Source organism: Larus michahellis, chromosome 19 (assembly GCF_964199755.1).
Source record: "Larus michahellis chromosome 19, bLarMic1.1, whole genome shotgun sequence".
Taxonomy (NCBI): Eukaryota; Metazoa; Chordata; class Aves; order Charadriiformes; family Laridae; genus Larus; species Larus michahellis.
In genome coordinates, this window is record NC_133914.1 from 4760570 (window position 1) to 4775605 (window position 15036).

The window sequence follows — 15036 nt, forward strand, 5'->3', positions numbered from 1 at the left end:
TGGGGGGGGCTTTTCTGTGCCCTCCCCTCCCATGCAGGTTTCCCGCCCCCCCCCCCCGCCCCCGTCCCAGCCCCGGGGTATGTCTGTGCCCTGGGGCTGGAGGGGGGGGTGAGGATACGGCCCTTAGTCCTGGCTTCACGCAACCTGGGACACACACACACACACCCCCCCCGGGGTGGGGATGGGTGCCCCCCACCCAAATCTTGCAAGCCAGGGTTGTTGCACCCCCCTCACCCCCCCGTCCCCCTGCCCGGTGTCTATCCCCCACCAGCGCAGCCCCTCTCCCCGAGAGGGGGCAAAAAGGACCCAGGCTCCCCCCACCCCCGGCTTGTTAGAAAGGTTTTATTTCTCTCTATTTACAGACTGGATTTAAAAAAAAAATAAACAACAAATCCCTCCCCTTCCCTTAGACACCCCCCACGCCCCCCCCTGGATGGCACTGCCCCACCCCCCCCCAGCCCTGCCCCACGGGTGCAGGGGAGCTCTTGGCCATGGGGAGTGGGGATGGGGCCAAGCCTGGGACCACAGGCAGATCCTCCCCCCCCCGCAGGAAAGGGGGTACCCGGGGGGGGCAGCCGGCCCCCAGGAGCCAGCTGGCAGGGTGGCACATCCCCCCACCCCCCGCCAGTGCCATCACATTCACATTGCGCCCCCAGTGCCCCCCCCACCCCCCGTTAATGCCTGCAACAGGGGTTCGAGCCCAGATGCAGCCGGGACCCCCCCCCGGGTGCCATGGGGGTGACCCCATCCTGTACCCCCCCCTCCTGCCCCACATGGGGCCAGCGGGAAACAGCCCCCCCGTAGCCTGGGCTCCTGGTCCCCTCCAGGAGCATTTGTCCCCTCCCAGGACCCCTTGTCCCCCCCCCAGTGCAAGCGGAGGTTTATGGCTTTCAGGATTTGGCTCTACTATAAGGAGAGGAAATAAAAGTGGGGGGGGGGCAAGGAGATCCCCCAAATACGGGGATGCCGGGGGGTGAGGCGGCTGCTGGGTGAGGAGTATAAAATCTTATAAATTAAAGACGATATAAAGGGGGTTGTGGGGGGGGGTTGAGGTGACCTTCCCCAGGTCGGTGCCAGGATTCTGGGGGCTGAGCCCCCCCAGGAGCTGGGGGAGAGGAGACTGGGGTTGGCATGGGGAGGTGTGTTCCCCCCCCTGCCACGCTGTGGGGCTAGGGGTGTTTGGGGGGGGGCACAGTGGGGTACCCCACCCTCCTCCCCCCAACCAAAGCACTTCTCAGGGTGTGAAGGCAACAAGAGAGGGGCTGGGGGGCAGAAGAGGGGGCTGGGGTGGGGGGCACAGCTTTCCCCCCTCTCTGAGTCCAAAATCCTTGTGCAAAGCCCCCCGTCCTCCCCGGGGCATCCCGAGCACCCCCCCGACAGGCGTTTTGAGGTTGGGGGGGTGGGGGGGGGCAGAGGCAAAAGGAGCAACAACCACCCTGCAAAAAGAGGGAGATTTGCCCAAAAGCCACCCCAGAGCCCGGCTAGGGGGGGTGCCAACGCCGGGTCACTGGTTGTCCCCCGGCTGGTACTGGGGCTCGGTGGCGGTGAAATAGTCCTCGAGGAAGGACTGGAGGTACTCGAAGGTGGGACGTTCCTCGGGGTCCCGCTTCCAGCACTGCACCATCACCTCGTGCAGGGATGGGGGGCAGTTGCCCGGGCACTGCATGCGGTAGCCCCGCTCCACCTGCTCCAGCACCTCCCGGTTGTTCATCCCTGCGTGACAAGCGCAACGGGGAAACTGAGGCAGGCCCAGGGATGCAGCGGCGTTGCCCCGTGGTTTGGACTGGGAGCCCAGCTGAGCGCTGGTCTCTCTGACGGGGAAACTGAGGCACGGGGCAAGCCTTGCTGGTGGCAGCCCTGGGGAGGATCAGCCCCTGCCCTGCCTGCACCCCCCCACGCACCCGGCTCGCCCCAAGGGTGCCCGCTGCCCCCGTACCTGGGTAGGGCACCCGGCCTTTGGTCACCAGCTCGGTCAGGAGGATGCCGAAGGACCAGACGTCCGACTTGATGGTGAACTTCCCAAAAAGCGCAGCCTCCGGGGCCGTCCACTTGATGGGGAACTTGGCACCTGCGAGGGGAGGCAGGTGAGCTGCGTCTGGGGCACCCCACTGCACCCGCACCCCGGGTACCCCCTACCTGGGGCACCCAGCACTGGGCACACCCCACACCTGGGGCATCTTTGCACCAGAGACCCCCTGCAGCTGGAGCACCCTGTACTGAGGGCGTCCTGCATCCCAGGAGCCCTGCACTGGGACACCATGCACCGGGGACACCCGCATCCAAGGCACTCTGTACCTGGGGTACCCTGTACAGGGGGCACCCACCTCTAGAAGTACCCAGCACCCTGGGCAACCTGCACTGTGGGCATCCCACACCCGGGGTACCCATCCCCTGGGGCACCCACCACCTGGGGCACCTATCACCCAGGGTACCCATCTCCTGGGCTACCCATCAACTGGGCTACCCATCACCCAGGGCACCCATCACTCAGGATGCCCATCCCCTGGTGTACCCATCACCCAGGGCACCCATCACTCAGGATGCCCATCCCCTGTGGTACCCGTACCTTGGGGCACCCATCACCCAGGGTACCCATCCCCTGGGGTACACATCCCCTGGAGCGCCCATCACCCGGGGCACCTATTCCCTGGGATACCCATCCCTTGGGGTACCCATCACCCAGTGTACCCATCCCCTGGGGTACCCATCCTCTGGGGTACCCATCACCGGGGCTACCCATCACCTGGGGTGCCCATCACCCAGGGTGGCCGTCACCCAGGACACCCATCCCCTGGGGTACCCATCCTCTGGGGTACCCATCACCGGGGCTACCCATCACCTGGGGTGCCCGTCACCCAGGGTACCCATCACCCAGGACACCCATCCCCTGGGGTACCCATCACCCAGGGCACCCATCCCCTGGGGTGCCCATCCTCCGGGGTACCCATCACTGGGGGTACACATCCCCTGGGGCCCCCATCAGCCGGGGCACCCATCACCCAGCATTGGGGCTGACCATCCCCAGGCCCAGGGTGGGACGCAGCACGGAGGGGACAAGGGCAGCGGTCCCCAAAGCAGCGGGGCACCGCGCCGGCTCACCCTGGCGCGCCGTGTACTCGTTGTCCTCGATGAGGCGAGCGAGGCCGAAGTCGGCGATCTTGCACACCAGGTTGTCTCCCACCAGGATGTTGGCAGCGCGCAGGTCCCGATGGATGTAGTTCATCCGCTCGATGTAGGCCATGCCCGCCGCGATCTGGGTGGGGGGAAAAAGTGAGGACCAACCCCCCCCACCACCCCCACCACCCCCCCCCCCCGGATGCACCCCATGGGGGGCACCCCCCCCCCCGTGCCAGCCTCCCTGCTACCTGGGCAGCCATGTCCACCAGCTGGGGCAGCTTCAGGTAGCGGCCGTCACCGTCCTTTAGGAAATCCAGCAAGCTGCCTGCGGGCAGAGGGTGCTGCTCAAAGCGCCCGAGAACCACCCATGCCCCCCCCTCTCCCCCAGCAAGCCCCCACCCCTGGCACCATCTCCCTGGCCATGCCAAGGAAGGGTGAGGCTTGCAGAAGAGGCTCCCCCCCGCCACCCCGGCCCCCAGCTCACCCTGGCTCATGAACTCGGTGACGATGTAGATGGGCTCCTCGGACACCACGGCGTAGAGCTGCACCAGCTTGTCGTGCCGCAGCCGCTTCATGATCTGCGCCTCCTCCAGGAAAGCCTCGGGAGACATGGTGCCCGGCTTCAGCGTCTTCACCGCCACCTTCGTGGTGCCGTTCCACGTGCCTGGGCCGGGGACAGGGCGTCACGGCGAGCCCAGGGGACAGCCAGCCCCGGCAGGGCTGGGACGGAGGGGTGCATGGGTGCCCGGATGGATGGATGGATGGATGGATGGATGCATGGATGGAGGGATGCATGGATGGAGGGATGCATGGATGGAGGAGCAAGGAAATCAGGGCAGGGCAAGGAAGGGGCGTGACACCACCATACCCCACGCAGGACAAGGAGCCCCCCCCACCCCCGCCAACCCCGTGGCGTGGGGACAAGGCACCCGTGAGCTCATCTCCTAAATACCAACCTTACCCCATTCCCCGTCCCTCCACGGGGGAGCCTGTGCCAAGCTGCCATCTCCCCCACCGCGGTGGGTACCGCCTGGCACCCCGTGATGCTGCCTGCCGGGGGCAGGACCGGACTGCTCCTGCCCTCCACGTCGTGTCCCCCCCCCTGCCGCCCTCCACGGCCGGCTGGGCCAGCCTTACCCATCCACACGTCTCCGAAACATCCCATGCCGAGTTTCTTGTCCAGGCTGATGGATTCCCGCACTATCTCCCAGGCGTCCTTAGCTAATCCCAGGGTCTGGGGCTTCATAGTGGGGCACGCGCGGGTTAGCAGGTGGCACAACCCGTCGTTACACTCTGTGGGGAGGTGGGGGTGGAGGGGGGGGAGGGGGAGAAAGGATTGGGGGCGGGGAGGAGGGAAGGAGGGGGTGCGATGGGATGAATGGAGCATGCACGCCGAGCGGAGGGAGCACAGGGTGCAGGAGGAAGAGGATGACGAAGAGGAGACCCCCCGGCCTGGTTTTTGTCTCCTGCTTGTGGTCCCATCTGAAATATGGCGGGGCGGGGTGGGGTGGGGGGGAGGTGGGGGGGCTGCTTGCCCTTGCAGGGACGTCATGGGGCATCCTGGTGTCCCTGGCGTGACCCCAGAGCAGGACGTGGGACATCTCCCCATGCTGGAAAACTGTCGGGGTAGGCAAGAGCCCTTCCTTGGTGGGGGGGGGGAGGTGTGCCAGGCCTGGGGGTGCCCCCACCGCCCCCCCCACCCCTCGCCCCGGCTTGCCCGCCGGGCCCTACCCATCCACACTTCCCCGAACTGCCCGTTGCCCAGTTTCTTGAGGAGCTGGAGGGATTCGCGAGGGATCTCCCACACGTCTTTGGTTTTGACCGAGAGGTCGGCCAGCTTGGGCGTTCCCTTGTGGCACGGCACGGCCAGGCGGCAGCACAGCCCGGCCGCCCGCTCTGCGGCACCCCGGCGGGGCGGGGGGACACGCACACAGACAAGCATCAGCCCGGGCACGGACCCCCGCCGGCGCTTTGCCCCCCACCTGCGCATTGTCCAGGCTCCTGCGTGGTCCAGCCACCCCCCAAGATGCACACACGTGTATGGGGTGCTCCCCCCCCCCCCCCCCCGATCCGCCACCCGCAGGGATGGCCCCACACCCCCTCGGGCTTGGTTGCACCCCCAGCCCCCCCGGTTGTGCCCACCCAGACCCAGGGGATATTTAACTTCTCTGGAGCGGCCGGGTGCCCCCTGCACCAAGGATACAGAAGAGGGGGGACCCTCAGGGGGTCCCCCACCAGAGCAGCCCCCTCCTTCGCCAGTTAAACCCAGTTAGCCCAGCCGGCTGTCTCTTGCCAAAGGGTCTTCTGGGCTTTTCCCACCCCTCCCCGTTGCCCCTCTGCAATGTTCCCCCCCCGGTGCCCCCCATCCCACCCTACCTATATAGTGCTGGACCAGCTGCTGGACGGTGTCGAACTGGGCGCGGGTGGTGATGTAGTAGCCCCCGTTGTCCAGTTTCCGAATCTTATAGTGCTTCACGTGGTCCCCCTTGGCCTCATCCCAGTCCCGGATGGAGAGGGAGTAGGCACCTAGGTGGGGGCAGGGGTCAGGACGGGTCAGGGAGGGACGCGGGGCGCAGCCCCCCGTGTCCCCATCCCCGTCCCCCTACCTTTCGTCGTCTCGCTCTCCCGGATGAGGAAGGTGCCCCTGCAGTTGCCGTGGCACAGGAGCTGTCGCTCTGCGTCCTTGCGCCCGATCTTCCCGAAGTACCACCTGCCGAGGAGCCGGGCTCAGCGCCGGGGGGGGGGGGGTGGGGGCACCGCCAAGGGGCACCCAGGGGGACCCCACGCCACGGCCCCCTGCCAGCACCGCGGCACTGCCGGGGCTCACCAGCGGCGCCAAGACACCCAGGCTCAAGGCAGACAGGGTCGGGGTCCCCCCTCCATCCCTGTGTGTCGTCCCCCCTGGACTCACTCTTCTGCCTGGATAGAGTCCACGGGGGCCACGTAGTTGCTGGGGATGTAGCCCGTGGCGCCTGAGCTCAGCGACCTGGCCTCCCACCAGTCACCCTCCCTGGGGAAAGAGGAACAGAGAGTGAGGAGGAGGGAGAGACGGACCGGCCTGGCTGCCCTGCACCTCCTCTCCCCACACACAGCACCCCCAGACCCCGCTCTACCCCGCCACGGAGGGCACCCGCCTCTGCTGAGACCACCCAACTCATCACACACATGGCCCTGGTTTTCTCAGTATCCAGCCACGGAGCTGAGGCAGAGCCTGGGTCCCGCGGGGGGTACCCTTATCACAGAGGCACCTCCCTGGGGTGGCACGGGGGACACCGGGGGTGGCAGGGGGTCCGGGGTGGGGGGACGGGACCCACGTGTTGTTGATGATGTGGAATTTCTCCCCTTTCTGGAAGGTGAGGTCATCCTCCGTCCTGGCCTCGTAGTCATAAAGGGCGATGAAGAGCGTCACACCCCCGCCTGCGGCACGTGGAGGGGACCACGGTGAGCCCCCGGGTCCCCCCCCTCACCTGCAGGGGTGCAGCCGGATGCACGCCCCCCCTCCCCAACCACCACCAGCCCCTCGCTGACCTGTGATGCCCCCGCTCCGCATCTGCAGCGTGTTGGAGGCGAAGACCCCCGTCCCCGGGAAGGATGGAGCCGAGGGCACCCCCGCGCCCTGGAAGTTGTTGAAGTCGGGGATGCGGGTGAAGGCGGCGCCCGGCTGCGTGGGGTCGGGGTCGTACTGGGAGGCGGGGGGCGGGGGGGCCCCCACCTCACCCCCCACCTGCCCTTTGCCGGACCCCTTCTCTTTGCAGTGCACACAGCCCATCCTGGGCACGGCCTGTGGGACAGAGGGACCGTGACCCCCACGCCACCACCCCACCCCCTCCGGCAGGGCACACGCGTGTGCACACACGGTCCCAGTTAGGGGCACTGGGGTACATGCATGAGCCCCGGCCCACCCCAGCGCTGGGAGGAGTGGGGTCCCGCCACCCCCTGGCACAGCTTGTGCGGTGACATGGGGACACCAGGGTCCCAATGGGCGCTGCCACCGGCAGGGACCAGGCTGCCAGGGGGGCTGTGCTGCGCGGGGGGACCCTGCGTCCCCCCCCTGGCACCCACGGGTGCTCCTGTCGACGGCGACCCCACTCACTGCGATGGCTCCTCGGGTCACTTCAGCTGCTCCATGTCACCTCGGGGAGGAGAAGAGGCACCTGTGGACACCGGGGAGGGCATCAGGCGGAGGGCAAGAGCCCTGCACGGGCTGCAACACCCCTCCAAGGGCTGCAACACCCCTCCAAGGGATGGAACACCCCTGCCATTAGTTGAAAGACCCCTGAACAGGCTGCAACACCCCTGCATGAGCTGAAACACCACTGCATGGGCTGCAATATTCCTGCATGGGCTAAAACACCCCTGCGTGGGCTAAAACACCCCTGCACAGGCTGCTACACCCCTGCGTGGGCTTAGATACCCCTCCAAGGGCTGCAACACCCCCTGCACGGGCTAAAACACCCCTGCCATGAGCTAAAATACCCATGCACAGACTGCAACACCCCTGCATGGGCTGCAACACCGCTGCACGAACTGCAATGTCCCTGCATGGGCTAAAACACCCCTGCATGGGCTAAAACACCCCTGCATGAGCTAAAACACCCCGGCATGGGCTGCAGCACCCCTGCCATGGGCTTAGATACCCCTCCAAGGGCTCCAACACCCCTGTATGAACTGCAGTACCCCTGCATGGGCTAAAACCCCCCTGCATGGGCTAAAACACCCCTGCATGGACTGCAGCACCCCTACACGGGCTGCAGTAACCCTGCCATGGGCTTAGATACCCCTCCAAGGGCTGCAACACCCCTGAATGGGCTGCAACACCCTGCATGGACTAAAACACCCCTGCATGAGCTAAAACACCCCTGCACGGGCTGCAATACCTCTGCCATGGGCTTAGATACCCCTCCAAGGGCTGAAACACCCTGACATGGGCTGCAACACCGCTGCATGAACTGCAATATCCCTGCATGGGTTAAAAAACCCCTGCATGAGCTAAAACAACCCGGCACAGGCTGCTAAACCCCTGCATGGGCTGCAGTAACCCTGCCATGGGCTGCAATACTCCTGCATGACCTAAAACACCCCTGCACGGGCTGCTACACCCCTGCCATGGGCTTAGATACCCCTCTAAGGGCTGAAACACCCCTGCATGGGCTGCAATACTCCTGCACGGGCTGCAACACCGCTGCACGAACTGCAATATCCCTGCATGGGTTAAAACACCCCTACATGAGCTAAAACACCCCGGCACAGGCGGCTACACCCCTGCCATGGGCTTAGATACCCCTCCAAGGGCTGCAACACCCCTGCATGGGCTGCAATACTCCTGCATGAGCTAAAACACCCCGGCACGGGCTGCAGCGCCCCTGTACAAACTGCGGTACCCCTGCATGGGCTAAAACACTCCTGCGTGGGCTAAAACATCCCGTCACAGGCGGCTACACCCCTGCCATGGGTTTAGATACCCCTCCAAGGGCTGCAACACCCCTGCATGAGCTGCAATACTCCTGCATGGGCTAAAACACCCCTACATGGACTGCAACACCGCTGCACGAACTGCAATAACCCTGCATGGGTTAAAACACCCCTGCATGAGATAAAACACCCCGGCACGGGCTGCTAAACCCCTGCCATGGGCTTAGATACCCCTCCAAGGGCTGCAACACCCCTGCATAAGCTGAAACACCCCTGCCCAGGCTGTAACACCCCTGCACGGACCGCAATACTCCCGCCATGGGCTTAGATACCCCTCCAAGGGCTGCAACACCCCTGCATGGGCTGCAACACCCCTGCGCGAGCTAAAACAAGCCGTCACGGGCTGCAGCACCCCCCTGTACAAACTGCGACACCCCTGCATGAGCTGAACCACCCCCACACGGGCCGCGACCACATCCTTGAGCAGGTTTTCCTCCCGCCGCATCCCGGACAAACCCATCACCCCATCTCCATGGGGAGACGCGTCCCCCCCGGCTGCCCCGATGCCGGAGGGAGCCAGGCTGGGTGGAAAGGAGCCCTGGAAGCGCCGCCGTCCCCCGGGCTCGGCAGGGGAAGCCGTGACTCGGGGGAGGAGGGGACCCCGCTCTCCTCGCTGCGGTCAGGGCCCAGCTCTTCCGGCCGGGGCCGCGCTCGGCAGCGAAGGTGTCGCGGAGGAGGAGGAGGAGGAGGAAATCGGACCTCTCCCACCACGGCTGCACCGAAACCACTGCTGTCCCCAGCCCTGTCACCTCCCCTGGCTGCTGGCCACCCACCCAGACCGGTCTGCCCAGTTTGGACCGGGCAGAGCTCTCCGGCCGAGGGCTCTGCGGCGATGCAGCATGCACGGCCCGGCAGCCATGTCCTGTTCCCCCGCGCTGCGGAGAGCCGGGGGAGAGGGAGGTTTTGGGGCAGACGAGACTTTTCAGGCGGGTTTCCCCCATCACGCTTCTTTGATTCACTTTCCTCTCTCTCTCGGCGGGAAGGGCCCCGGCTCTCCCCCTTCCACCTTCGCTTTCGACACCAGCAGTGTGGCAAGGCAGCGGCCGTTGCTGACGGGGCAGCGTTGCCAAATCCGAGAGGGCTTGGCCAGTGGGGGTTTGTTATTTTTTTGCTGACAGCGAGTGGCCATCTCAGCCGACGAACATCCCCAGCCCTTGCAAACCCTGTCTCCTCTGGGGTGGGAATCACCCCTCCCCACACACCCCCCGTTGCCGGCATCGCGCTCAGCAACTTCCCATTTCGCTGAATTTCGGTGCTGCCACGGCTGCCGGCGGGGATCGGGCGGGCGAGGACCATCTTCTAGGCAAGCACAAGCCCGAAATATCGCAGCACCGCGGGGCTTCGCTGCTGCTCCCGCCGTGCCCAGCGGCGTTGCACCCATGCTCCCCCTTCTCCGGGCACCCACAACCCCCCCCAAGCTGGTCCCTGCCACCGGGCAGGGTGGCACAAAAGCTGTCCCCTCGCGTTGTCCCCAGGGAGGGGACGCAGCCGGCCCTGCGCTGGCGTCTGGCCCCGGCTCTCCCAAAAAGGAGCTGTTTGGAGCCTGGGAGCAGATGGCAACCGAGCCCTTCCTGCACCGGCTCCGCCGGCACCGGTCCCGGCCGAGCTGCCAGCTCCCGCCCCGCGCTGAGACCCGGCCAACTCATCACCCCCGCCGCGGCCCCCGCCCCGCCGGGCATGGCTGGGCATGATGCATCCCCGGCCGCCCGTCCATCTGCTCCCCGGCCCCCCCCTCCCAGGACACGGGTGGTTTCAGCCCCATTCCCAGCTCTGAGCCGGAGCACCATGTCCCGGTGTCACCCACCGGTGTCACCCTGCGTGTCACCTCCAGCACCAAGGCACCCCGTGGGGATCCCCCCCATCCCATGCCTCCACTCCCCTGTGGGGAATAACGGCGATGGAGGGGTCAGGCTCCACGGGGCCGGGGGGGGATGCAGCCGTACGGAGAGATACGGGGGCTGTTGGAAATGTCACGCTCCCAGTGCTATGGGGACGAGCCAGGCTCAGCCACCCAGGGTGGCACCCAGGCATGTCACATCTCCCCGGGGACATGCGGGCAGCAGAGAGGGGCAGCAGCCGGAGGAACCTGGCTGGCACCTATGCAGCGGGAGGAGGAAGCAGCGGGAGCACGGCATGGGGGAGGAGGAGGAGGAAGAGGACGGTGCTGTGGCCACCAAGGGGAACCTCAGGGCTGGCAGGATCCCAGGCCTTGGGGACAGTGGCAGCTGGGGGGGGTGGGGGGGTGGCAGGCAGGGGCCACAGCGGGGCTGAGCGGGGGCTGTAGCCCCTTGGGTAGACTGTGACCCCCCCCCCATGCCTTCTTCCCCCCCGGCCTTGCCCTGCACACCCCCCATCCTTTGCGTGTGGCCTTGCACCCCGGTGGCTCTCGCCGCCCTGCCACAGCCTCCCCCGGGGGAAGAGGAACCGAGATCGCCGCACAGCCCAGCCCGCAGCCCCCTCGGGCTCCGCCATCACCCCGCGCCTCTGGACCTCCCTGGTCCCGGAGGGGAAACTGAGGCACGACGCAGCTGCAGCGCAGAAGGGGAAGGTGCCTCCTTTTAGGTAGCTCGTTAGGAGCCACGACACCGAGCCGTGTCCCCAACCCGGCCCCAGCGTCCCCGCAGACCTGGGGAGGGGACAAGAGGACACGTCCTGCCTCTCCACCGCCTGCTCTTTGGCTCAGTGTGGTGCCAGACGGTGGCACGTCCCTGCTCCTTCACTGCTGCCCCCAGCCCCGAGTCCAGCCCTGCGACCCGGAGCCAGGGTCCTGGGGTAGAGCCCTGCTCCTGCTCCAGTCCCCCCAGTTCACCCAGTGCCTGGCGAGTCCCCCACAGCTCCCAGCAGAGCATGGCAGCTCCCGGCCCGGCTCATCTCCGGTGGGAGCAGGTTCCCCGAGGACAGGGGGTGCGAGGAGGGACGAGAAGGGTCCTGCCGTGGCCAGAGAGACCCACGCCAGGAGCACACGGCTCCAGACCACCATGGGGACACCGGTGGGATGCAACACTCCACTGGGAACATGCGGATGGGGTGACAGCTGCGAGAGGATCCCCCAAGCGTGGGTTTCCCTGGTTGGGGCACAAAGGGGGCTGGAAATGCCCACTGATCCCTGGGCAAGGTGGTGGTGGGACGGTGCTATTCCCGGGCACTCTCCGGTGGCCATGCCCGCAGGGACACCCCTTCCCCTGCCTGCCCGTCAGCAGGACGGGGTTCAAATGGGGCTGCCAGCCCTCCAAAACCAGCCACGGTCCGGCTGGGCATGGCCAGTGCTTGGCCGGCATCGTCCCTGTGCCAGCCCCAGGAGGTGACAGGGCGCTGCCTGTCCCCCCCCCCCGCCCCAGGACCCTGGGACAGAAGAGGAAGGACTCGCCACCCCCCCATAACCCATCTGTCCCCACGAGCCCACCCGCCAGCAACCAGGTCTGTGGCAGGGGGTGTCCCCTTGGCCCTGGGAGGAGATGTCCATGGCAGAGGGAGCCCCCCCCTGCCCCCCCGCCCCTCCCTGCCCCCGGCTTCCCAGCCCCATCGCTGGCTGGGAAAGCAGGATTTCCGCTGGAAGAAGAGCAATTCCCGGATCCGAGGGGCTGCAGGGGCGGAGGGAGGGAGCCGGCCAGGGCTCCAAATACAATGTCCCCGGAGGAGCGGGGCGGGGAGGGAATTGTGCAGGGCAGGAAGCGGCGAGTTCCTGTCCCCTCCTTGGGACACACCAAGGACCGGGGGACGAGGCAGAGCTGCGGGGAGCGGGGGGAGCACCCGCTCCGGCCAGGGCCTCAGCCCCGCAGCCCCGGTCGGGGAGACCTCAGCCCCCCAGCATCCCCCCGGTGAGCGCTTGTGGGGCTGGCACGCCATGGGCACCTGCAGGGATGGGGGGAGCAGGTGTCCTCCTCCGTCTCCATAGCGGTGTCCCCTGGGGTGCCGTGACCTGCCACCTCCCCAGCGCTCGGGTCCGGCGGGGGCGAAGGCACCATTTGTCTCCGCAGGCTCCCTGCCGCGGCGTTGCCACCGATTCGTGCCGGGGGGGCGAGCAGGGGCTGGTGGCTGCCCCCAGCCCTCCCCATGCCACGGCCCCGGGGCGTGCTGCCCCCCCCCGCTGACCTGCTGCCCCCCCCAGGATGGGGAGGACGGGGGTCTCCTTCCCCCCCACCCCAGGCTCGTTGCAGCAGCTGGCGTTACCCAGGGGGGAGCGACGAAGGCAGGTGGCAGCCCCCTTATAACACCGCCCCCCCAGGGTCACAGGGCTCTCTGTCCCCACGCTGAACCCCGAGCCACCCCACACACGGCGGGGGGGCAGCTCTTAGCACCCCTGCCCAGCACACAGCAAGGGGATTAAGAGACCCCCATTGCAGAGCCCCCCCACCACCCCATGCCGCCCCGCGCATCCCTCCTACCGTCAGTCCTCCTGCTCCGGCTCGCATGGACCCCCCGCTCCCAGGCTGCTCCCGGCAGGATGGCAGGCCGGGGCTGGGGGGGGTGGTAGGGGGGTGGGCCACCCCAGCACCCCCAACCGCCCGGCGTTGGTGGCCGGGGTGTCGAGGCGGGTGGCGTGGCAGGGCAGGACGAGGCGGGCGCCGCGGGGAGAGCGGGAGAGCCCGTGCCTGCGTTTCCCCTGTCTCTTCGGCAGCTCTCGCAGCCCAGCAAGAGCTTCCCCTCCCCTCGGCCCCCCCCTTCCTCCCAGCGCTCCCAGCAAACGTGTTCATTGTACCAGTCAACCCAGCCGGGGCGGCCGCCGGCTCACCCTCCGGCGTCGCTCGCCGGGGCCCGTCGCTTGCCCGTGGAGGTGGCATGGGCATGTGTGTGTGTGGGGGGAACGGACAGACTGGTATCGAGGGGTCCCCGGTCCCCAGCAGCACGGGGCGGGGGGGGACACTGCCACAGCTCCCCACGCTCTGTCTGTGGGGATTTACAGGGATTTGCATGGGGATGCCCAGGTCCGTGGGCTCCAGCTCCGCTCCCGGAGGCTGCCTGCGCCCATCCCGAGAGCTTGGCGTCACCCCATCGCCCCCCCAGCACCACCAGCACCCCCACCACCACCCCCCCCGGGCCAGCATCCCCAGGCAGGGGACAGCACGGGGACAAGGTATTGCAAACAGGGGGCTGCGACCCTGCGAGGGGCAGGAATAAGGTGACCCTCCCATGGCAGAGCACCCACAGCAGCCGCCCCGTCCCCCTGGCACGGGGGCCCTGCCACGGTGGCTCTGCTGGGACGGGGTGAGCCTGGGGCAGGACAGAGCTGTGGAGGGGGGGCTAGCAGCCCACCCTGCCCGGCTGGTAGCTTGGGACCGTGTTCTAGGGGGAGCAAGGAGCCCACCCTGCCCAGCTGGTAGCTTGGGACCATGTTCTAGGGGGGCAAGGAGCCCACCCTGCCCGGCTGGTAGCTTGGGACCGTGTTCTGGGGGGGCCAAGGAGCCCACCCTGCCCGGCTGGTAGCTTGGGACCGTGTTCTAGGGGGGCCAAGGAGCCCACCCTGCCTGGCTGGTAGCTTGGGACCGTATTCTAGGGGGGCCAAGGAGCCCACCCTGCCCGGCTGGTAGCTTGGGACCACGTTCTGGGGGGGCTCCCATGTGTCCCCCCCAGGATGGGGTGCAGCTCCTGGCCAGCTCAAGGCTACAGTGGCCATCAGTAGCCCACCAGACCCTTTATTTACTCCTCATCCAGGTAAAGGCGCTGGTGGGATGAGCCCAAGGTTTGGCATCGGTGACTCTGACCCAAAAACTTTGGCGAGCTCTGGGAGAGGGGGGTGAGCCCCCCCGCCCCCTGCCTGGGCTCCCAGTCCGCAGAGAGCACCTCAAGCTTTTGGCACCCCAACTGCCAGATCGAGGGAGTCTCGGTGCGGGGGGGGAAATCCCGCTGGGGGGGGAGGGGGGGTGTGTCAGTGAAGAACCCCCATGCTGATGAGGGGTGCAGGGCATTCCCCCCCCCCCTCCAAAGCAAAACCTCTCTGGCTGGAAATACCCTCCGCAGCCTGACCTGGGCCCAATCCTGCAGGCCCCCCCCCCACCCCCCGCCCTGGGCCACAGCCACCTTCCCACCGCAGGGGCCGGTGACAGCGAGGGGCCGGTGATATTTTGATGTCCCCCCAACCCCCGGCCACAGTTTCCGGCATGGGGCCGTGCTCCTAAGTGGGGATGAGAGTGCACGGGGAGGGCAGGAGACTGCGGTCGTCCTCCCCCCGCGGAGCTGGCTGCATCTCGGCTCGGCTGCCCCATCTCCCCACGCAGCCCTTGCTGGTGGGTGGGGGTCCTTCCCCATCTCTCTGGAGCCTTCCTCCTCCTCCCCCTCCTCCTCCTCCTCGCCCTGCGGTTAGCCCTCGCAGGCTGACCTCTTTCCTGTGTAATGGTGGGTCTGAACCCCGCGGTTCCGGTTCTCACGGTGGGGGCCTGGGCTGGTGGAAGTCCTCGGACCCCCACTGGGACAAGGACGTGCCCCCCCCCGGGCTGGTGCCACACTTGC

The 15036-nt window shown here is 67.3% G+C and overlaps 1 protein-coding gene across 4 annotated transcripts; it reads right to left on the bottom strand.

Annotated features, from left to right (window-relative positions):
- Positions 1-221: 221 nt before the first annotated feature.
- FGR (FGR proto-oncogene, Src family tyrosine kinase) lies at positions 222-13208 on the bottom strand. 4 transcript variants are annotated; one of them, XM_074563094.1, is made up of 13 exons: positions 12975-13208; positions 7211-7271; positions 6646-6898; positions 6432-6534; positions 6029-6127; positions 5724-5827; positions 5494-5643; positions 4255-4410; positions 3602-3781; positions 3366-3442; positions 3100-3253; positions 1937-2068; positions 222-1713 (listed from the first exon to the last, which is right to left on the bottom strand). In XM_074563094.1, the coding sequence occupies exons 3-13, from the start codon at positions 6884-6886 to the stop codon at positions 1505-1507; spliced, it is 1605 nt and encodes a 534-aa protein (XP_074419195.1). In that variant the 5' UTR covers positions 6887-6898; positions 7211-7271; positions 12975-13208; the 3' UTR covers positions 222-1504. The 4 variants fall into 4 exon arrangements, with proteins under 4 accessions (XP_074419195.1, XP_074419190.1, XP_074419194.1 ...); XM_074563089.1 differs by lacking the exon at positions 4255-4410 and adding an exon at positions 4849-5013 and having other exon boundaries at positions 225-1713; XM_074563093.1 differs by lacking the exon at positions 4255-4410 and adding an exon at positions 4849-5013 and having other exon boundaries at positions 225-1713; positions 7180-7271.
- Positions 13209-15036: the final 1828 nt, after the last annotated feature.